The following is a 23,467-nucleotide window of genomic DNA, read 5'->3' as shown; positions in this document are numbered from 1 at the left end:
ATGGAATAATTATTATAACATAGTTACACAGACTACGGAATATTGCAAATCAATACATCGCAGATGAAGAAATCGCACAAGAGAATTGCCGTGTTTAGTATTGCCAGGTCTGCTTTGCAGTAGATCTACTGTTGTAACTCTCGAGCCAATGTTTAACTGTTTGAGCGTAAAAAACCCATGAGCACTCAGTGAATTTTCTATAATAATCATTAGATAACTGAAGACAGTGAAAATTTCCATGTGTGCAGTAATATTCATAAAATATATTTTCTACTGTTGTTTGCAACAAGGTATTATTTTTTCTGACACAATGACCTGGCAACACTGGCCGTGTTAGTATGTCCCAACTTCGTGCTTCACGAACAAAACATTTTATTCCCTTGAAATGTTTCATTTTTTAGGCCTAAGCATGGAGAAACAATAAATTTTCTGCAATGAAGCCGCCATATATTAAATCCGAAGATTGGGACTGGAAAAAGCATGGATGCCGATCCCAACTTCCAAACCTTTCGAACTTCTGAATTTAATTTTCTACAGATGCAAGGGAAACTGTGGAAGTATGTGTGGTTGCCAAAAAACAGGCCTTAAATGCTCTGCAGTATGCTACAATGGGGAATGTTCCTTCTGACGAAAATCAAGTAGTTTTCATAAAAGAGCTCTAAAACAACGCATTTTAAAATTATCATTTCAACCTTTTTCTTTAAAAAATTAAATACTTGAAAAAGAGGAATGAAATAATGCATTCAACATTTAAAGGGATTCGTTTCTATTTCACCATTTGGCAACATCGGTTATATCTAATAAAGGACAATTAATCTGTTACCTGAATGAGACAAACTAAGATAACATATTTCAGAGGCGTGCTGTTCTGTTTACTTAAGTTCCGAGTTCCGAGACATTCAGTGACATATGATATTTTGTGCACCTAACCTATCTTGCTCTATATAAATAAATAACAAAACAACTGTTGTTTATGTGACTTGTGGAGGTGGTATTGAACTATAATTTATATTTTGCCTTAATTGTTTATTTATAAAGATATTTTTCCTTTTTTAAAGTAGAATATCTAGGTACGTATAAATTATTTCAACTTGATATAGGCGCTGTTGTCAATATGTGAATTAGAAATAAATATCTTTGAAAATTAAAACCCGACATTTGAAACATCAATTTGAATAATTTTCGAAGTGAATTTGAAAAACTCATGAATTAAACTCAACTTTATTTTGTTCTAACTTGCATTTGCTGTAATAACCCAAATTGAGGGACATTCCCCATTGTATAAGATTGAAATCCACCACAAAGATGGTGGAGAAATAATAAATCAATAATAACATAAGAGTGTTTAGAAAATGATAAATTATATGAATAAAATATATATATATATATATATATATATATATATATATATATATATATATATAAAAAAGAAGTAAAAAAGTCAAAAAAAAGGTCGAAGACTTGAATTTTCAATTTTATTTTGAAGATATGCATGGTTTTAGATTCTTTCATAATATCTGGTAGAAAATTATAGGCACGTGGAGCCATCTGATTGGGTGATTAAAAACTAATTTGGTTTTTGCAGATGGTACAAACTTATTGTTTTTTTTTGTCTTGTATCAATATCATGCTTATATTTATCTGGTACAAACAACTTATTTCTATTCTCAAAAACAGAAAAGCACAAATAAAAAATTAAAAGACTGGAAACAGAATTCTAAATATTTCAAAAGCATTTCTGCATGAATCAAAGTAACTTATGCCACTAATTATGAGTTTTGTGCCATAAAGACAGAAGCATACTCCATATCTCAGTTTGGAATCAACCTGAGCAGCTGATCAACTTTGAAACCTCTCTAATATTTTGGAAATGAAATGAAATACTGTTTGGAATCTTTGGTGTAGTAATGAATATTACTGAAGTTTTTTCCTAACATCAAACCGTTATTTTAACACCTCGACACGTGTTTTGATCACCAAGTGATCATCTTCAAGAGGAAGATTAAACTCAATCTTCAGTCTTCCTTTTGAATATGATCACTTGGTGATCGAAACACGTGTAGAGGTGTTAAAATAACGGTTTGGTGTTGGAATTATTATCGACTTGTCATCTGCATACATTGTTATGGGTCCTAATATCGGTCCTTGAGGCACTCCTTGTTCGGAAAGGGACATATTGTTAATAGAGTCTTCTGAAAATCGCACCCTAAATGTAACTTTTCGATGGACTATTTAAATTCTAAGACGGTACGAAGTTTGCCGGGTCAGCTAGTACCTGAGACATGAATACTCACCATTCTATTTACGTTGACGTAGTTCTGAATGTAGAGCAGAGTGGACCACCAATAATCCTTACAGTTGTTTTCGAAACCGTTTATTATATAACCCCATTTAGGCCCCGAACCCATATATCTCAGAAGAGTGGCACTAACTAATACAGCTCCTGCTAATGATGGGGTTAATCTGAAAATGGGCGTATTCCTCGATACAATTTTTGACAGTTTTTACAAAGGCTAAAAAATGAGTTCAAATAGATTTTACGTTAACAAGCTGCTGTCTTCTCTAGGAACGACAATCTTCGAAAGCCGAAACTTGTTCAAGCTGAGGAGTGACGAGATCTCATCTGTCAATGTGCAGTTCCTAACACATCATATATATATATATATATATATATATATATATATAAATGATGTTTGTTGGTTGGTTGGTAAGTAAGTGATAAACTTCTACATCGGTCAACCGATCGTGATGAAACTTGACATGTATAAGTAATTTTTCATAGATAAGGTTTTTAGGCAATCAATTTTTCTGTAACTCGCCACTAGATGGCGCTGTAGAACAATTTTTTTGAAAGCACTGTTCTATAACGCTGTGCACGCCTAAGTTCGTTGATTCTGATTCTGTCAAAACATTGGAACATCAGCGATACAGCAACATAGTAGGTACTAGTCTGTTATAATATCCAAGAAAATGAGAGGTAGAAGACTATAATAGTCTGGGTCACAAGATCCTTTTTTTGGACCTTCTGGCTAAGGGCACCGAAAATTATGATTATGATTCGAATTGGAATGACCTCTAGCAACTTTTTGAAAAATTTCAAGAGAGGCTCGAAAAAATGGAAAAAATTGTAAACAATTTAGTAAAAAAAGAAGGTTTGGGTTTTTGCAAATATCTCCGAAAATATTCGAAATTTGAAAACAGATCCTTAAAGAGGAGGAAATTTTCTAGTAAAAGGTCTCATCTCCCGGAACTCTATCACCATTATTTATAATTTTAATAAGAGGTGAAAATAGCGCTAAAAGAGAGCAATGCGCGTCCCGCACGCGCTGATTGATAAAGACCTTTGAACAATAAAAAATATTTTGTTCCATTAAATATCATCATTAAGAAAAAAAAATCACGTTCCTTCTAGATACTTGAATAAACGAAAATCCATAGAAGAATGTTTTTCCCGTAATTATTTTATTAGATATACTTTAGTTAATTACCTAACTTTTACAAGTTTTAAATTTACATAAACTAAACTAAACTAAACTTTTCTTGAAAGCCTTCAAAAAAGACTTCCGTTGGAAAACTTGAAAAATTTTTATTTTCCACTTTGTTATCAATAATCAAGGAGGTAAAAAGTGAAAAATTCAATTGAACCAATGAAAAAAATAATTTTTTTCAATATTCAAATTTATTCGTATTCTTATTATTTGAAGTTACATAAAAATTATTCTTCATAACTTTTAGCTCTATTTGTTTAAAAAAATCGTTGTAAACAAATGTATTGTCTATGAAATATTTGAAATTTTTTAGGGGAGAATTTTATCAGTGATGAATATTATGATTTTCAAAAACAAAATCGTTTCTTAAAAAAATTGTTGATCCTTAAAAACGTATTTCTTGAATAAACAATTTTGTTGCTACTAATTATGAATATTAAGGAAGGGTTTTTTTAAATCATAATTTCTATTTCTCTTTGATATTCTTAAAAAAAACTTTTTTTCAATTCACATTTTCTTTATTTATATAATAAACAATTCGTTTTCAATAAAATAATTTTTATGACATATTTTTTTGAATACTACCAAAAAAACAAAAACAACCATGTCTTATTCCTTGTGTAAAAAAATTTTTCTGTATTTTTTACAATTTTTTTTTATATTTTTCTTTTTTTACACAAAAAGTGACAGATTATTGTTTTTGATTTTTGTAGTATTTGAAAAATATATCGCAAAAATTGATTTTTATTGAACAAATTGTTTATTAATTAAATGAAGAAAATATAAATTGAAAAAAATTTTTTTTTTAGAATATCAAAGAGAAATATAAATTATGATTTTTAAAAAACGATTTTTTTACTAAAAATCATAATATTCATCACTGATAAAAATCCCCCCCCCCAAAAATTTGAAATATATTATAAACAATATACATCATTTTATAACAAATTTTTGAACAAATAGAGCAAATGATTTTTATGTAACTTCAGATAATAAGGATATGAATATTGAAAAAAAATTGTTCATTGCTTCAATTGAATTTTTCACTTTTTAACGTCTTTGATTATTGATAAAGTGTGAAATTAAAATTTCAAGTTTTCCAACGGGAGTCGTTTTTGAAGGCTTTCAAGAAGAGTTCCAAGAGGCGAACAAAACAAAAACAAAACAAAAACAAAATTATCATGGTTTTTATGTAAATTTAAAACTTATAAAAGTTAGTTACTTAACTAAAGTGTATCTAATAAAATAATTACGGGAAAAATTTTTTCTATGGATTTTCGTCTATTCAAGTGCCTAGAAAGTAAGTGATTTTTTTTCTTAATGATAGTTAATGAGTTTAAATAATTTTTCTTGTTCAAAGGTCCGTATCGGTCAGCACGTGCGCTATTTGAGGATCTTTCTTCAAATTTCGAATATCTTTAATATTTTCCGAGATAATTGCAAGAAACCAAACCCCATTTTTTTACTAAATTGTTTAAAACTTCTGCAATTTTTTCGAGCACCTCTTGAAATTTTTCAAAAACTTGCCAGAAGTCATTGCGAATCGAATGAATCCTGGATCATTTTGGGAGGTAAAAGGCTATAAGGACCATATCATTAAAACTGCGATCACATATGGACTCTCACTTCGTATCGTCCAACTGGTGCTACTAATCACACGTTAAAAGGTTAGAACCTCGTTAAGCTAGTTGCACACACACCGATTTTGGACGGCCGACTTTGTACTGGTCGTCCAAATTCTAATAGTGAACCACATGTAGGAACGGGACCTTGCACACACGCCGACCGGTGATCGTCGCCGGTAAAATACCGGCGCATACTCACCGGTTTTTTACCGACCATTCCAGTCTCGAATGCTCGATGAAATTGTAGTTACTACGCATTAACTTCGTTCTGGTAGTGCTTGCTAATTACGACAACAAAGCAACTGATTGTTTGACCGATAAGAATCCGGTGAGTGTGCAAGCACCCGCTACCAATAAAATATCGGCCGATTTTATACTGGCCGTCCAAAATCGGTGTGTGTGCAACTAGCGTTAGTCCTCAGCTCGCACAAGTTTCGACTTCTGAGGGTTGTCTGTCGTATGGGTGCGATAGCTGGTTAACGGATAAACAGATTCTAACAGATTTAACAGAATTGTTCTATTTTAATTTCATACTCACCGAATGTATCTGTGAAAGTAATGTTTGAGAATGTTGAATTTTTTTTCGTTCCTCTTCTCCTTGAAGAATACATAAGTAACAAGAACTCCACCTACTATCAGAAAGGTATCGCAGGCCAAATTCCCACTAGCAAAAATCATGCTGAAAGAGGAGTTTGTGAACTGAAAAAATAGTCAGATTTCGAAAATTAATATTGTTGGAATGAAACAGTATCGTTTGATTATTCTTATGCTGTTTTCAATTAGTAATTTGGTAGTTTTATAAACGTATTGTGAAAATTGTTATGAGAATTGATATTAATAGTTGGACTGAAAGGTCCGCAGGCTAACATAGAATAAATGTTTTTGATGAAGTTTGATTTTATCATTCAATATAGTCAAGGCCGTAGCCATTAGGGATCAAGGGGGATTGATCCCCCCTAAAGTTCTACAAACAACGGCCATCCAAAAATTATATCAAATACAACGATTGACTTGTTTAAACATAACAGGAGTTTCATTGTCAATCACCTTCAAACAAATAACAGGAGTTATGAGAATAACACCAACCGCGGCAATGGAATTAATTACTGGTCTGACCCCTCTGGACCTGTACATTAAGAAGGTTGTGTTAATGGCCATGTTACGATTGCACACGGCTGGTGTAAACCTCGAAGTGGGAATGGGTTAATTGAGGCTAAGCTTATGGTGAGAAGCGCACACTGCGCAACCTCTGCTGCAGGCAACCGTGATGCAATTGAACCCAGGTTTGTGTTTAATACACCTTGCAAAATACAAATAAAACGGAACTAGTCAAACGTTACCCCCATGCTCAATCCCTAAAGAGATGGGATGGAATCAAAGGATCACCAGGATCACCCTCGGCGTCCCTGGTAAGCTGGCGCTGAAGAATTATCTAGCGATGACCAGGAAAACTCTACGCCAGTGAGATTTCTGACTGGCCACTGTCGACAAGAAAACACTTCCATAATATGGGGCTAGTGGACACACCTCTATGCAGGATGTGTGAACAGGAAGATGAAACTGTCAGGCATGTCCTATGCGAGCTATGAGTTATCGTCAATAAGAGAGTGTGTGTTCGACGAGTCTTGGCCTACACTTGCCGATATAACGGAGATGTCTACTAGTAACCTGTTTACCTTCCTGGAAAGGACAGGATCGACGATGACTTAGGAGGACGACTCCTTGGGAGGATGTATAATGGGTCACATTGGCCTAAGTGCTGACGGCCTACACTCACCCTCCCTACTCTACAGATACAGATACTATTGAAATTATAAAATCCGTTAGAAATTCTATCAAGTCCTTGGCAAAACGAAGTAAGTGTTTGAAAGAGAATATTGAAAAATACTTTCCCGAAACACAATGGGAAAACCTTATGGCAATGTGCGTACAAACTTGCAAAGATCTTGGCGAAACTACTTGTTTCCACATGCACCCCTGAAAGGACTTTCTCTTCTCTGAACTGCCTAAAAACTCATTTAAGAAATTCCACAAGCCAGGAACGACTAAACGGTTTGTCGTTGAAGTCAATCCATCGTAGAATTGACATCGACACCGAGGAGGTAATTGATTTGTTTGCTGCAAAGAAAGCTAAAAAATTGAATTTGATTTCGTTAAAAGATGTTAATATTTCTGTAATGGTTTTCTAATAAATATATATGATTATGTAACACAATTTTTCTACTGTTCCACCAAACCAAACCCCCCCGAAATTGTTTTCTGGCTACGGCCTTGAATATAGTTGCCATCGAGAGTGACACAACGGTTATAGGGTTATACAATTTTTGATACTTTTTCATAGTAGGATTTGTTTTCATCCTCCAAATAGGGCTTAGTTCCGACGATCGATACTAATTTTTTCCAGCGAACAATCTCTTGAGGTCTGAGAACAGGAACGAGTCGCTGTGGACCAGATCTATAGAATACCTACGGTGGCTGTGGAAAAAATTCGAAACCCAATTCATACAGTTTTGCCATCGCCTTAATTTTTTTTTGTGATGCACTGTTTGGAACCTTTTTTTTAATAATAATATGCTTTGGTGTACCTAGTAATTAATATTATTGGAGTTTTTTCCCAACACCAAACCGTTATTTTAAAACCTCGACACGTGTTTCGATCACCAAGTGATCATCTTCAAGAGGAAGATCAAACTTTGATCAAACAGTTTCATCTTCCTCTTGAAGATGATCACTTGGTGATCGAAACACGTGTCGAGGTGTTGAAATAACGGTTTGGTGTTGGGAAAAAACTGCAGTAATATTCACTTTTCAACAGTTGATTTTCCTGGTGCAAAGTCCGAATAAGGTTTATCAAGCCAAGCCTTAGCTTCAACAGTATTTTTTTACCAAAAATCAATGCTTTATTAGCACACGAATTTCCTTTTCATCCATTTTCTTCAAACTAACAAAAGTTGCTTCACTCAAAGTGATCCATCACACAAATTAATAGTCCGACAGCTGTGAAATTTGTACACGTGCCTTTCGAAGGTGAGGGTTGACTAAAAATCATGGATTCGATTCTAGTAGCGCCATATGTGTGTTAGCCTACGAACATTTTAGCCCACCTAATATTTCGGCTACTGAATAAGCTATTCAAAAAAGCTGATATTATTTCCAACTTCCCACTTTTAATGTTCATAGAAGATTTTTTAAATTCAATACAAGTCTATCTGTTACTTTCTATCGTTGCCTTTTTTGCTGTAGCACAGGTTCTGAATTGTTTAACACGTAAAAATGGTTTGAATTATTTCAAAGAATTTACTTTTCAGAATGTAAAAAAGGTTCATTACTGAGGATTCAACAAAGGGAAACTTGTACCTAATTCACTGCCGATATTGAATTATTTTTTAGCGGCAGTACATTTCAATAGGATTTGTTTTACCTGCTATGAAATAATTGCAAGCTAATTATTAATAGATAGATATTTTTAATCTTTGACTAATATTTATAATTTTCCCAGAGGGTTAAAAATACTTTGGACCTTTGATGAGAAAGTATTATTATTTCAACTTATTTAATATCAAAATTAGGAACTGAAAGAATCTAGATGAATCGTATCATAATTGTTTAGTAAATTATTTTTTTCAAACAGGAACATTGCAAGTGCGATAATTGTTGAATAACAAATCTGGAAATTTTTGAAGCTATTTCTGAAAGGCACCAGAATAGATTTTCTTTGGAAAAATAAGAAAGTTGTTATTTTTCAATCAGTTATCAACAATTTACTTAGGTTGAAAATAAAAAAAAAGCTTCATTATTCATTGGATTTTTTTTAAATTATTACTATCGATCTGTTTTTCATGATCAGAAGCTACATGAAAATAAATTGAAAATTTGTATCTGCTATTGTTTGAATTATTATTATAAACAAATGTGTTGCTTATAAGATACTTGAATGTTTTTTCAAAACATGACCTTTGGTGCGAATTATAATACAAAAAAAAATCGTTTTTTGAAAAAAAAAGTTAAATTGCTCAAAAACAGATTTGTTAATTGACATTTTTTCTACCACTTGTAATTAATATTGAGTACCCATTTTTTTCAATCAAAATTCATGTTGTTCTTGGATCACTGCAAAACAATTGGTTTTATTTGAATTTTCATGTTTATTCAACAAACAATTTGTTTTTATATATTTTTTTCTCTTTCTACAAAATGTAACAGAAACAATCTTTTATTATTTCTTGAGAAAAAAATTCAGTCATATTTTATATCGAATTTCAAATATTCTGTTCTTCTTCACTCCATCATTCTCAGCTGATTTTTTATGTTTAAATTCATTTGAAATTATAAACTAATTTTGAAAAAACTATGACTTATTTATTCTCTATTGATTGAAGAACAAATTCAGCTCAAAATTCAAAACCTCACTCAGTTATCCATTCCATTCAAAGCATTTGTTTATTAAAAAAAATCAGGAAATTGTTTTTTCAATTTTTATGTATAAAAACTCATAAACTATAACAAATATACTTATGATGTACTGTTTGGAACCTTTGGTGTAGTAACATTTATAACAAATATGACTATATCACTCATATAACTTTAATCCGACGTATAAAATTTTAACAGTTCCAAGTATTTGTGATTTCAAATGTATAATGTTATTTAAGCAACATGTTGAGATGTATCAAATAGTTTCTCACTGCCAACTAGAAATGAAGACCTCATCAGAATTCTTGCACACAGCTAATTATTCTGTGAAAAATGCCCCTCATATAGAGGTATAACGTTTTTCAATCATCTTTCCGTAAACCTGAGAGAGCAACTTCTTCAAATCAAAATTGAAAGTATATTTGCAAGACAAATGTTACTATAGTATCAAAGAATTTCTTGATGCAGAATAAAAATGTGTTTGCTCATATTATATTTTTGAATATAAATGTAATAAATATTTTTGGGCATATGTGTAGACATCTATTAAATAGTGTTATTTTAATATTGTTGATTGTAAATTTGTCTGCTATCACACTGTTTTTATTTGTGACGTATCCGATATCATGCTGTATGTGATTTGTAAGGAATGAATAAAGATTATTATTATTTTTTACCAAAGTATGCGCTGGTCAGGCCCTATCCCCCGAAGTCCCGATACATTCGCCGGGAGGGCACGCCAGTATTATCAACCAATGACCACTCCCCACACCGTGGGGTAAGTGATCGTTGGGTCCGAGAATTATGTGCCCTGAGCAAACGCAGTGAGCCAAGAATGACAGCCTTCTGCATCTGTGCGGCTAAGATTTCTGCCTTAGTGCGGCAAGCCGGTATGATTTTGAGATTCTAGAGTAGAGAAGACATCATTCCACCAAGGACTCCAATAATCAGAACAACCATCTTGACACAGTGGTCTGGATAGAATCTGCGGAGTTCGAAGAGAACATCTCGATATTTTATCAATTTCTCCTCCTCTTTACGAACGATATTAGTCTCGCCAGTAGCTGAAAACTTCACGACAAATATCGTCTTGCTCTGGTGGTCGAGAAGGACTACATCAGGCTTATTAGCTTGTATAAGCCAGATGGTGGGGAACGAATAGTTTCAATAAATTCGGCAATTCTCGTTCCCCACAACGGATTCAATATCCCCCGGAGCATAGGGCAACACTGGTGTTTCGTCAATACAGTAAGAGTGCCGTAGATGGTTATATAGCACTCTTAGGGCCGCGTTATGTCGATGGATATAGGCCGAGACCGCATATGCTAGACATGCTGATAGCAAGTGCATCCTTGTGTCAAGAAACCATCCTTGTGTCCATGGCATCCCTGTTGTCGGGGGAAGTACAACCATGGAACAGACGATTTCTTGTGACTTCAGGGCCCTAATTCTGTGGAGCGCCCTGCGTGTTTTGATTGACCCCATTGGTGACATGGTGGCATGGCCGTGCCAACGGGTGAGAGAACTGTGACTTCGTTAGTAGGCTGGGAAGGAGCTAATAACCCTGCTGCCGAAGATAGGATACGTAAATCCTAAGATTTTAGGCGGAAAAGACAGCATGCTCCTGATGTGTTTCCCAACACAGAGCATGCAATCTCGCCATGTACCCCCTTCGCGTGGGCTCACTACTCTCGTAGCAATGCATAGGCTTTCTCTTAGCTCATGCGTCCACTCAAAGCGTCCGTTGTCATTGCCAGGATTGTCATCGGTAGGCAAATCATCGTTATGGGCCCCACCACCTTGCCTCTGACCCCTCCGAGCGGGTGGATTGTGGGGGCCCCTTCTTTGATTACTACGAACCAAGTGTTGGGTCTACCGGGTGGTTAGCCCTGTGGACCCACGGTCGGCACCAGAGGGAGCGCCTGGACTGCCGGTCTGGTTTTGCACCAGTTGCTCAGGTAAGTGATGGCGCAACTCACCAAAGGCCAAGGGTGTTAGTGGCCATCCCTGTTTATTATTATTATTACTCATCAATAATTTCAATATTGAAAAGTAGTCTATCATCATGTGGGTGTATGAAAACAGAAAACCATATGGACTTACATCTACAACATCTTTTGAATTGAAAATCGGGCCACTGGTATAAACGGAGTTTGTATGTACGGCAACTATCCAAAGCATACTTATGAATCTCAATCCGTTCAAACTAGAAAGTTCTCCTGAGTTTTTATTCATATGAAATAGTTTTCCAGCATTCGTATAAGTGGAAAAAGTTATGAGGGCGGGATGAGCTGGAACTGAAATGATTAAAATAAAAATATTTCTTTATGTGTTCAATTTCATTCTAGTTCGATTTGATTTATAAACTATAATTTTTTCTATAAGAAATACTTGAATGGCATTTGTGAATCTGCCTTTGATGAATCATACAATTGAAATTACATATTTCATTCTAGAAATTGAGTGTAAGGTGATTGATGCTGAATGAATCGGTTCTTACCTTTATTCTCAGAACAACAGTATATGTCATATGAGGTAGATACTACCATTAGGACCACCACTACGGTCAAACTCGCACTAAAAAAAAGCAACGTTTGGTTTGTATAATTATCAAGATACTACCATGAAATGAAATTGATACTGAAACAGATATAAGTTTCAACGAATGTTTTAAATTCAATTATTGTTCTATTATTGGGTTGTTTAAAAAGTTTTATCAGTTTTTATCAGTCTACTTTGAACTGTAATATCTCCGTGCCTTTGGGAAGTGCCTGGTTGGCTCAGCGGTGTCCAAACACTGTCCTGAATGTCTTCTGTTACCACAGAGGATCCACTTTTCATCACACAGCAAAGAAGAACAGACCTCGAAACGTGACAATTTCTGTCGATCGTTCAAATCGTGGTGCACCCACTTTCCGAGCTTCTGGACCTTTCCAACACGTTTTAAACAATCAAAAACCGCATGGGAGCAGAAGCCTAGTTTTTCCGCCACCCCACACACCGTTTGTGATGGATCAGTCCTCACCAGGGTTCTCAAACCCTCGTCCTGGATTACTGTAGTCTACCACTTCGGGGCTCATCTTCGAGGTTGAAATCTCCGAAGGAAAATTCGCGAACCAACGTAATAGTGCGTTCTTCGACACTATCATTGCCATAAACCTGGTTGATTTTCCGTGCTGTTTCGGCAGAGCATTGACTTCATAGAGAAAAACTGGCTAAAAATCTATCGGGCGTGTCCCCAGGTAGCGGATAGGGGAACGGCCCGGGGACTGGAACCCTGTCCGGGAAGCCAATGTGGCCTTACGGACGGGGTCACCGGAATTCTGGTCAGTGGCAGAAATAAGTAGGGTGAGGGGACAAAACTCCCCAAAAGCCTTTGCAAAACATGCAGCCGTGGGCCAGACTACCCAAGCTAAGGTGTGAGGAATCGTGCCGACAGCTGAATGGCCGCAGGGTGATATGCGGTACGAATGATCCTCTTGGGGAATTGGGCGAAACCTCATTGTAATCAGCCTACCGCTGGTAATGCTGGCTTTGCCAGAGGTGACCAACTGTGTCCTTGCTACTCGTAGGAACACACATTAATGAAACAAACACAAAAACAGAAACAACAAAAACAAAAACTAATCCCGAAGCTGGACAGAAGTGCTCATCTCAATCTAAGGCGGTGGCTGGGGATGAACAGAAATGTCCAACACAATCTACTGCGTGGAATGAGGCTGGACATAGCAGATCACCTCGTGATGTAATACAAAGGCCAAGGCGTAAGCGCATTTGCGGCGCCGGGGCCAAAAGGAGAAAGAGAGCGGAAGAGGTAGGAGTGGCAGCAACTATAAGTGCACCCTCCTCCTCCCCCACTCCACCTCCAACAGCAAGGGCACTTCCTGCAGCGGGAGCCAAGAGCTCCGCTTTGAATAAAGGCAAGGAATCGGCTGACACTGCAGGAAACCTTCTTCACTTGTGCACCTCCACAGAGGGAACTCCAAGAAGGTTGAAGAAGCCGCGCAACAAGCCGCTGCACTTCCCAAACCCTTCGCGGTGGCCCCTGTGAGGCACCTCAAGGTCTCCAAAGAGAGTGTGTGTTCGGCGAGTCTTGGCCTACACCTGCCAATATAAAGGAGATGTCTCCTAATGACCTCCTAGTCCACCTTCCTGGAAAGGATAATAACCTAGGAGGACAACTCCTCGGGAGGATGTACAATGGGTCACATGTGGCCTAAGTGCTGTGGGTCTACACTTACCTTCCCTACTCTACAGATACAGAGATACAGATGGAGCTACAAAAACATGTGCTAGTAAAACTGACAAAATTTTTTGAAACAATTTCATAAATATCCACTTCGAGGAACAAGAGAATATGCTGAGTCATTCTGGCAAAGAGTGAAAGTTTCGAAGCTTATTCGAGAACCAAGACAGTGCTCAGATTTTTGTTCAATAATGATAATAATAATTGCTTTTATTGATAGGAAACAAAATACAGAAAAAAAATATATATGTTACGGGCAACGTGATTAACTGGGCATTATTAATGAGGACCGGCAATTATTAATAATGTCCAAGAGCGATGGGCAAAGTGATTAATTTATCACTTTGACCGGCCATTATCAATAATGCCCGACGGCCCGTGGTCCATGTAATGAGTCAGTGTTTGAGATAGCTTGAATTTATCACTTGCACCGGGCAGTATGGATAATTATTTACTTGTAGCCGGGCAATGTGATGAATTGGTACACGGCAAACCTCTTCATAGCCAATCTTAAGGTAGGTTTAAAATCAGTCTGGCCCTCATTTGACGGGTTAACGGAGATAGTAAGTGAAGATGACCTTGAGACAATGTTAAGAGATGGCGATTCCGGTGAAGGTCAAAACGTAATTGTGGACACAGCGGATGATGCCGTAAACGAAGACAGCGATAACATAGATGAAAACTCAGCCGCTGTTGGTGGTTCTATTTCTGTTACGATTGAACCTAAACCCCGTTCCAAACTAGAACAACAATCTGACGATATTCAACCAGAAAATCAGCAACCTACTTTGGAGATAATTAATGAAAACTCTCGACCAGACAATCAACAGCCTTCTGAACTGGAACAACATTCTGCCGATAGTCTACCAGAAAATCAGCAACCCACTGTGAGTGTGGACATAATGAATGAAAACTCGCGAGCAGACGATCAACAGCTTTCTGCCAATATGAGCAATGAAAAGGAAAATTCTGATGATAAAAAGGCTGCATCTTTACTCAACGCAAAATCAAACGAAATTGGGAAGGCTCGTAACGCTGTTAATTGATAAGCAAGCCGAAAAAATATTGGCGCGTTCAAATGTAAAATTTCCTATTGCAGAAATAGGCCAAAGCGTTTGCGTAAGGATACCAGATTTATATCGAGCCAAGATGGATAATCGTAATATAATTGCTATTATTATATCTGTCGAAAAAGAAAAACTTTACAAACTTGGAACTAAACACGGTATTTTAAACCAATTGTACTCCAGAAATGAGTTTACTGAGTGTAAAGAAAAGTTCATTTCGATCGACGATGGTCCAAAAGTTGATATTACTCTTCGAGAATGTGATCGAAGAGACTCTCATTTTGATGGACAAGGCTTCCAGCATTGTAACTGTAGTGGTGACAGCAATTCAAAACGTTGTAAATGCAAGAAATCAAACATTCTTTGCAATTCCAAATGTCACAAAAACTCATCTCGCAAGAATAAATAATTCTAAACTCAATAACTTTCTTGCGCAGTCCTTAATTATTAGATATTTCTGTTGATTTTTCTCAGTTTACTAATTTTTAAACTATTGTTTTTGAGTAATATTTTTATCAAAACAAAAGTAGGTAACTACTGATGTTATTACATTTTTAACTATTTATTTTTCAACTACTATGTTCAATAGTTTATTTTTTGTTAACTTTTCATGAAAATTTTGTAAGTTTTTTTCATTCAATAAACAAAAACAGTACAGTTCACCTATTTTATTACTTTGCCCAAGATAGGGTGGGCATTATTCATAATGGCCGGGAAAAGTGATTAATCATGCTGTTTTAATCACATTGCCCAATTGAGTCGGGCATTATGAATACAGACCGGCAATTATTGATAGTGCCCGGACTTATCGAAATGCCCGTAACATATATACAAAAATATAAACTCCTATCAAATGGTAGGATTCAATTTCTGACCATGTTACAGAGAAATCGCAACATGAGCAGACCTTGCTCAGTATGCTCATATCAAATGGATACCTACATGCCAAAAATAGCCTCTGTTGTCAATCGGGGATACACGTCATCTATTGTTTGACATGCCACGGATTCAAAATTTATGAATTCAGGTTGCATATCATTCAATATAACCAATACATCATCATCAGAACAGTTGCTGGGAATACATATGGCCCATGTTGGATCGCCAACCAAACTCACTCCAGTTGATATGATAGATATGAGATTTCTCCAGTATATCTGAAAAACAATCAAAACTGTGTTGACCCTTGTTCGGAGTCCAGATTCAAAATTTTTCATGAGATATGAAATGAAATGTTTTATTCAAATAAGGTACATCCTAATAAAATATAACAATGATAATAATGTTTACATTAATAAACGTATAAACACAATAATAAAAAAAAATCTACTAATATTTGATGATAAGTACCACCTACAATAATTAAAAATGAAAAAAAACATAATAATGTGGTATCACCCTAATGGTCTCTTAAATGGTTTAATAAATTTCTTTTAAACAGAATAAGACTGGTAGAAAATTCACGTTTTAGGGAACAACTTGTTTATATTTTTCTGAGTACAATCACTGTTTGCAAGCAAGTGTTTTTTGAGTACTCGATTCCATTTCTGACACAGAAATCGCCAAACACGCAAAATACTTCTAACTTTCATGCATCTCACCATCAAAATGGACGATAGCAAGTGAAAAGCGATCGTTCAGACTAGGGCTGGAACCACCGACTAACACGGTAGTCAATTCGAGTGAGTGAACAAAGCACCCACGTCGAACCGCTTGGCTACCGACCGAAACATAAAAAATAAAAAATCGCTGATCGAATTACATGAAAATGGCACAAAATGCATTAGAATTACATCCATTTTGTGTGATTACACTCAAAATGGAGACAATAAAAAGACTCAGAATGTGTGAAATATGAAAATAAAATTACAATCTCCTCTATCTGATGGTGGTCATGGTATTTGTTGCTAGTGGATATTTTCCCAGAACAATGTTGTAATAAAAATACTTCATACCACAGAACTCGACAGTTCATGCACTTAAAATTCAAATTTTCCTGACGGAATTTTGTTAGAGTTCTCGATATTTTATTCAAAAGTAAACAAATTTGTCAGAATTCCACAAAAAATGCGAAATTTTGCTGTATTAGACTCAACACACTGAAATATTAATGTCTTATGAGAGTGATTTTTTTTAAAGGTAACGCACTAGGTTCAAATGTAACAAATGTTTTACCATTATAACACTTAGCAGAACAATGTTCCTTTAGAAAAAATGTTGCTTTGAAATTTCACCGTTAAGTGTTTAGAAAAATGCAAATTGTAAATTGATCTAATAACTATACAGGGTCTATCTTAAATGATGTAATTTTTTTTTAAGGACAGAACACAAGCGCTACAGGAAAATCATTGAGACGCTCTCAGATCGGTGCTTGTGCGAAAGTAGCGATTCACATTGGATTTGAATCGCTGGAGATCAAATCAATTTCGAAAAACGTTCTCATGAAGTTTATTCTACATTAAATCTATCCTTTCTTCGAGCCATCTGCCAATTAGGCGGATGGCCCTCCTCTTGATGGAATCCAGCAACTTCAGAGTATGTTTGAGGGCGGAGCTCCATACATGAGAATAATACTCCAAAGAAGGTCTGATCTGAGTTTTATTAAGCAGTGTTACAAGCATTTGAGAAGCAGCCTTTGCAATTCCAACGAGTTGACTGTGCCAAGACATATTGATGTCCATTTTAACCCCCAACAAACTTATCGAAGCAGAAAGCTGACCTGACATAATTAAATCCGGTTCGGAGACATCCATCTTCTTGGAGAAAACCGATGCCTGGGTTTTTGTGGCATTGAATTGAGCCAATTTAAAATCACTTCAAGATCCTCATTAACATATGCAACCTCCTGCTGCCGGTAAAGATGTGCCTTCGTAGCCGATGCCCTGGAATCCACATTGAATGACGAGACAAGTGTGCTGTGGTCAGCAAAGCAATATATTGGTTTTTTCCAATAGGTCATTGATATACAATAGAAGGAGGGTTGGAAACAATATGGATCCCTGGGGAACACCAGTGTTGATGGTGAAAGTATTCGAGAGATATCTATCGACGGCCACCTGCAGGGAACGTTCTTACAGGAAGCTGAAGAGCCATACACAAAAATGATTCGACAAGCCATAGCATCGAAGTTTGGCCAGTAAACTCATGTCACATACGTTCAAAGGTCTTAGAAATATCAAGCGTAACAACTCTTTACAGCTTTCAGCTTACAGCTTTACAGCTTTCCCGAAAGCCATATTGATGATCGCTCAAGATGTTGGAGCCTTCCAAATATTTGTGGATATGGTGGTTTACGACTTTCTCCATGATTTTTGATATCACTGATACCAAAGCGAGTGGTCTATAGTTATTTGGAAGATTATTTTGCCCCTTTTGGGGCTTGGCTGGACTCGAGCAATCTTCCAACAAGAAGGAAAACTCCTTTTCTTGTAAGACAGGTTGAAAAGTCGGCAAAATACTGATGCGAGTTCATTTGCGTACTTTTTAAGTACGATGACGGCAACTTCATCAGAGTCAGACGCCCTGTTGATATTGAGCTGTTTCAAAATTCGCCTGACTAGACGCTGTCGAAGAGTAATTTCTAGTGGGGGATTCTAGTGTGGGTATAGTGGGTGGTGCCTTTCCCAGAGAATCGACTGTGGAGTGGGACGCAAATTGTTCAGCGTGTAGATTTGCTTTCTCTATGGTTGTTGTTGTGATTGAACCATCCGCTTGTTAGTGGTGGAATGGATTTGATAAAGTTCTAATTAACAGGTTTAGCTACCGACCAGAAGGATCTAGATCCGTTGGGATTGGCTAGCAGTTCATCCCTAATTCTCTGATTGTGAAGTTTTTTGCTTTCATGTATCCTAAGTTTGCAGTTGTTGCGAGCATTAACAAACCTAGCTTGGTTTTCGGCACTGGGATTTTTGCGCCACTGCCGGTAGGCGAGATTTTTGGAGGCGACAGCTTGCTCCCAATTTTTGTTGAACCAAGGTTTGCCGTTAGAATGTCGTTTCATTGAAAAAAGAATATACAGGGTCCTGCAACAGTGGCGCGGTGTTCCATATCTCAATTCAAGAAATAGATAGGGAATCTAAATTTCTATAATATTACCTTATTGCACGAGCCTGACAAAATAAAAATATTGGCGGTCACACAGGGTGTTCAATTTTTTCTGGGCGGATCCCAACTGTGTTTTTTTAAATGGCAACCTATATTTTTTATCGCTTTTTCGGTTTCTACATAGAAAATAAAAAGACACTTCATGTATATCTTCACTTCGAAAATTTTGACGGTTTTCGAGATATCTAGCATGACAGGTTTTTTTTTCCAATATTCGTCACTCAGAATATTTGAAATTATAAAGTTGTGCCAAGTCCAATTGTATTTAATTTTTGGTCAACTATTTTACAGTGGTAACTCTCTCAAACCGTGACCTGTGATATACAGGGTATGAAAAACCGCTTGCCATATATTGTAAATAAAAATTTGCAGAATCTTCCTTATTTTAAATGAAACACCCTGTATATTATTGATCCATAAGGAGCGCCAACAAAACCTCTACAAATTTCATTAAGTATTCCCTATGCCTAGGTTCAATAGTACTTCTTAAAAACGCATTTTTTTCGAAAAATGGTCGTTCTTCCTATTTCTACGCCATAAACTCGACGAAAGACTTTTTTCAAAGCGAAATCCATTTAACGACTGATAAGAATGTACAAAAGATACTTTGTTTCAATTTTGTACATTATAGCGGGTCCAAAGAAATATTTTTTTACGAAATAAATGTATGTACCTATAACATTTTTCTAAATGGAAAATGATTTTTTTCATTGGATGCAGAATTTTTTCCATAAATCGTGCAATATCAAACCAAACAAGATTAAATGAAAAAACATTGTGAATATTACTAATTTTTTTTTCATGTTATGGTGTATATTCATGAATTCAGGACCTAAGTTCTAGATATTTAAATTTGTCAACTGACAAACTACAATACTAAAAAAGGAAAAGTTTAATGAAGGTTGATGATGAAACTTTTGTGAAATATGTTCGACATGTCTTACATTTTCTTGAATGCAGAGCTGAAGTCTATGTTTGAAAGACTGTTCTATCTTGCGGAAGACAGCTGGTGCAAAGCTGCCAAAAGTCACATATTTTCGGAAGAAGCTGGCGGCTCGGTGGCTCGACGTAAATTGAATGTTCGCATTGCCGAGCACAAGAAACGCACACAGCGAGGGGAAACCAGCAAATCAGGAATAGCAGACTATGTTTGGACCCATCAACACAACATCGAGTGGTCCCAAGCTGAGATCTTGCACAGAGAGGAACATTGGTTTAGGAGAAAATTCAAGGAAGCCGCATACATGTTGTCCAACAACGTATTCAGCCAAGCCAGCGTAGAAATACACAACATATAGAAACCCATCATCAAGCGAAAAATGGCCAACTCCCGCCAAAACGGTCATCTCCCACGGAACCAGTGAAGCGGAAAATGGAAAGCGGGGATAAGTGAAAGTACTCGAACGATCTATAAATAGTCATCTCTCGGAGGAATCAGTCCAGTCATCACCCGAAGACGATTGTAGATACTAACAATCGAAACGTTGTGAACTAACGTGACTTGGAATCTCTCCACTTTTTATTTTTATTTTCTTTTTTCATTTCTTTATTTTAATTTATTCGATTGTTCTATTTTTACTTGTATTTTATTTCACTATTATTTCATTTCAGGTTTATTTTGCTTAATATAATTGTTATTTTCAGCCATTCATTTTCAATTCTTCTTTTTATTTGTTTCAGGAATTTCAAATCATTTTATATAATAGACAATGGAAGTCGATTCATCCGACAATTAAATGGTATTGAAAGAATATTCGTTTCGACGAATTTTTTCCATGGCCCAATTGCAAAATCTCACTCTTTTCTCAAAATCGGTATACAGTAGTATGAGATGGATGAAAGCGATGTTTCTTCAAAAGTCGTTGCACTGATCTCTCATTTATATCCACTATTTCACCAATTCTCCTCCTACTAGGATCTTCTTCAACAGCAAGAAGAACTTGCAATTCATTATCTTCATTAGTAGCTGGATTGATGCGCTCATGTTTAGAATAACTGATACATCCGGTTTCAACAAATCGTTTAATTTTATTTTATTCGCTGAGGTTGTATTAGACCTAAAAAATATGGCACAAATTTCGAGATTATTGAAATTATTGTAATTATTTAAGAACGTTATTTTGCGGTGTAATTCAAAACTTGTTTATCTAGCAACAGGTGATTTTAGGCATGGGGCGATATTTTAAGGAAAGGCTTGGAGAAAAACTATGCTATTAAATGAAGAAATTGCACGGTGTTCTATTTAGAGAATGAATGTGTTATAAACATAATATAAATCTCGATCACAGTCGTCACATATAGATTTCACAGTAAAAAAATCATTGATATTATGGCAATACAATAGAGAGTTGTCATTTTTAGAAAAAAAAAATAAGAAAAACTATAGGATATGCTATCATGTACAAAATTGAAACGAAACATCTTTCGTACATTCTTCAGTCGTCAAATGGATTTCGCTTTCAAAAAAGTCTTTCGTCGAGTTTATGGCGTAGAAAGAACGACCATTTTTCGAAAAAAATGCTTTTTTAAGAAAAACTATTGAACCTAGCCATAGGGAATACTTGATGAAATTTGTAGAGGTTTCGTTGGCGCTCCTTATGAATCAATAATATACAGAGTGTTCCATTCAAAATAAGAAAGATTCTGCAAACTTTTATTCACAATATGTGGCAAGCGGTTTTTCATATCCTGTATATCACAGGTAGATTTCAAATATATCGTTTGAAAGAGTTACCGAGGTAAAATATTTGACCAAAAAAAAATTCAATTGGACTTGGCACAACTTTATAATATTGAAAAAAAAATGTCATGCTAGATATTTCGAAAACCGTCAATATTTTTGAAGTAAAGATATACATAAAGTGTGTTTTACTTTCTATGTAGAAACCGAAAAAACGATAAAAAATATAGGTTGCCATTTGAAAAAACACAGTCGGGATCCGCCCAGAAAAAATTAAACACGATGTTTGACCGCCAATATTTTTATTTTGTCGACCTCAAGTAATGAGGTAATATTACAGAAATTTAGATTCCTATCTGTTTCCTAAATAGAGATATGGAACACCGCGCTACTGTTGCAGGACCCTGTATATGCATCCATGGATGATAGAGTAACTTCTATGACTTGAGAAGCATGAGTTGATGAATCTCTTTAGAGCTGAAACAAACATCTAGTCAGGGGAAATTTCGGAAATGGTTTTGAAAATCCTCCCATTCAGCTGAACTTTAATGCCAAACTTTGCACGGCTAAGATTGTTTCCCAACATTTATCGATAATAAATGAGTTTATGGTCAGAAGATCCCAATGGAGACTTTACGGTGACTGTGTAAATTTCTGGATTGGTTGTTAGGTATAGATCCAGATCCAGATCCATCACGGTCAGGAATCCTGGTTGGCTTATTCATAATCTGAGTAAGTCCACTGTTTATTGCAAAAGCCTCAGCTTCGCGACCTTGTTCGTTGTTGATATTTGAGCCATTCGATATTGTGCACATCGAAGTCACCGAATATGGAAATTTCGACAGTGGGATTATTGATTTGCAGAAAGTCAATGGTGTTTGCAAGTGAAGAGAATGATGCCTTTTATTGGGAATCGTTTGGTGGCCGATAAACGCAACTAATGAATTTGGTGATCATCTGTGATATTATTTTGAACCACATAACATCAAATTTTCGGGGTTCCAGGATTTCCTCTCGTTTACAGGATATATCGCTTCTGACAAGATATATTCCAAAGTTACGTATGAATCGGGAGTGGAAATCATAGCCAGGATATAGAAAATTGAGGGGGTTTGTTGAAGTACTGACTTTGGTTTCTGTGAGTGCAAGAATATGAGGACTATTTGATTGCAGATGTTGGTGCACTGAGTTTATATTTGAGTTGAGTCCTCTGATGTTGTAGAAATCGATTTTGAAGTTGCTAGTTGGCCTCTTAGCAATTGCAGTTACCGTGCTATTACCCTGTGGACTGCTGCTGACTCTCAGAAATAGTGGTTTTCGAATAACTTCTGCAAGATGATGCCCTTGAGTCAGCTTCCACCCGGCGATCCGATTGGGGAGCTATTTTACCTCCAGAGTATTTTAACCCTAGGAGCGTCATCATGCATTTCTCCTCATAAATCCACCCTTGATTTCAAGTGGTGATATTTTATGAATATAAATTCTCATGAACGAACGTGTATCCTAACTTGTTTTGTGAAATTGTGTTGCTGAAAAAGTTTAGAGAAAACTAGCCAAAGTTATGAAACTGAAAAATTGCAAGATACTAACCATATGTAATTTTTTAAAGTACTGGAATAAACCGGAGATGATGAAAATTAATTTTCACATCTGTCGTTTGTGGTTGCGAAGAAATTTCAGGGGATTAAGTTTTGAATATATTTACGATTTATCTAATATAATGTTGGTGAACGATGTTACGGGGGCAATTCCAATATGAACCTTCATCTACAATGAGATGAAAATGATTCTATAAATATCTGACATTATGCTGCATTATTGTTTCTTGACCAAAACCAGCCTGC

General features: G+C 35.9%; 1 protein-coding gene across 3 annotated transcripts in view; it reads right to left on the bottom strand.

The window, feature by feature from the left end:
• Positions 1-23,467, bottom strand: part of LOC111501931 (nose resistant to fluoxetine protein 6) — an 84,457-nt gene that overhangs the window by 42,735 nt on the left and 18,255 nt on the right. For all 3 annotated transcript variants that reach the window (XR_012465221.1, XM_074174176.1, XM_074174177.1), the window contains exons 3-7: positions 15,782-15,996; positions 12,027-12,103; positions 11,630-11,823; positions 5,652-5,812; positions 2,295-2,463 (exon numbers count right to left, since the gene is read on the bottom strand). Coding sequence is in view for 2 of the 3 variants with exons in the window: in XM_074174176.1 (XP_074030277.1) it covers positions 2,295-2,463; positions 5,652-5,812; positions 11,630-11,823; positions 12,027-12,103; positions 15,782-15,996 (816 nt within the window). In the remaining variant the exon portion in view is untranslated. The remainder of the gene's footprint in view (positions 1-2,294; positions 2,464-5,651; positions 5,813-11,629; positions 11,824-12,026; positions 12,104-15,781; positions 15,997-23,467) is intronic.

The sequence above is a fragment of the Leptinotarsa decemlineata genome, unplaced genomic scaffold, assembly GCF_025532065.1.
Source record: "Leptinotarsa decemlineata unplaced genomic scaffold, Ldec_3_MD MMD2_tig00000505_RagTag_RagTag, whole genome shotgun sequence".
Taxonomy (NCBI): domain Eukaryota; kingdom Metazoa; phylum Arthropoda; class Insecta; order Coleoptera; family Chrysomelidae; genus Leptinotarsa; species Leptinotarsa decemlineata.
This window is presented reverse-complemented; position numbering and strand designations above follow the sequence as displayed.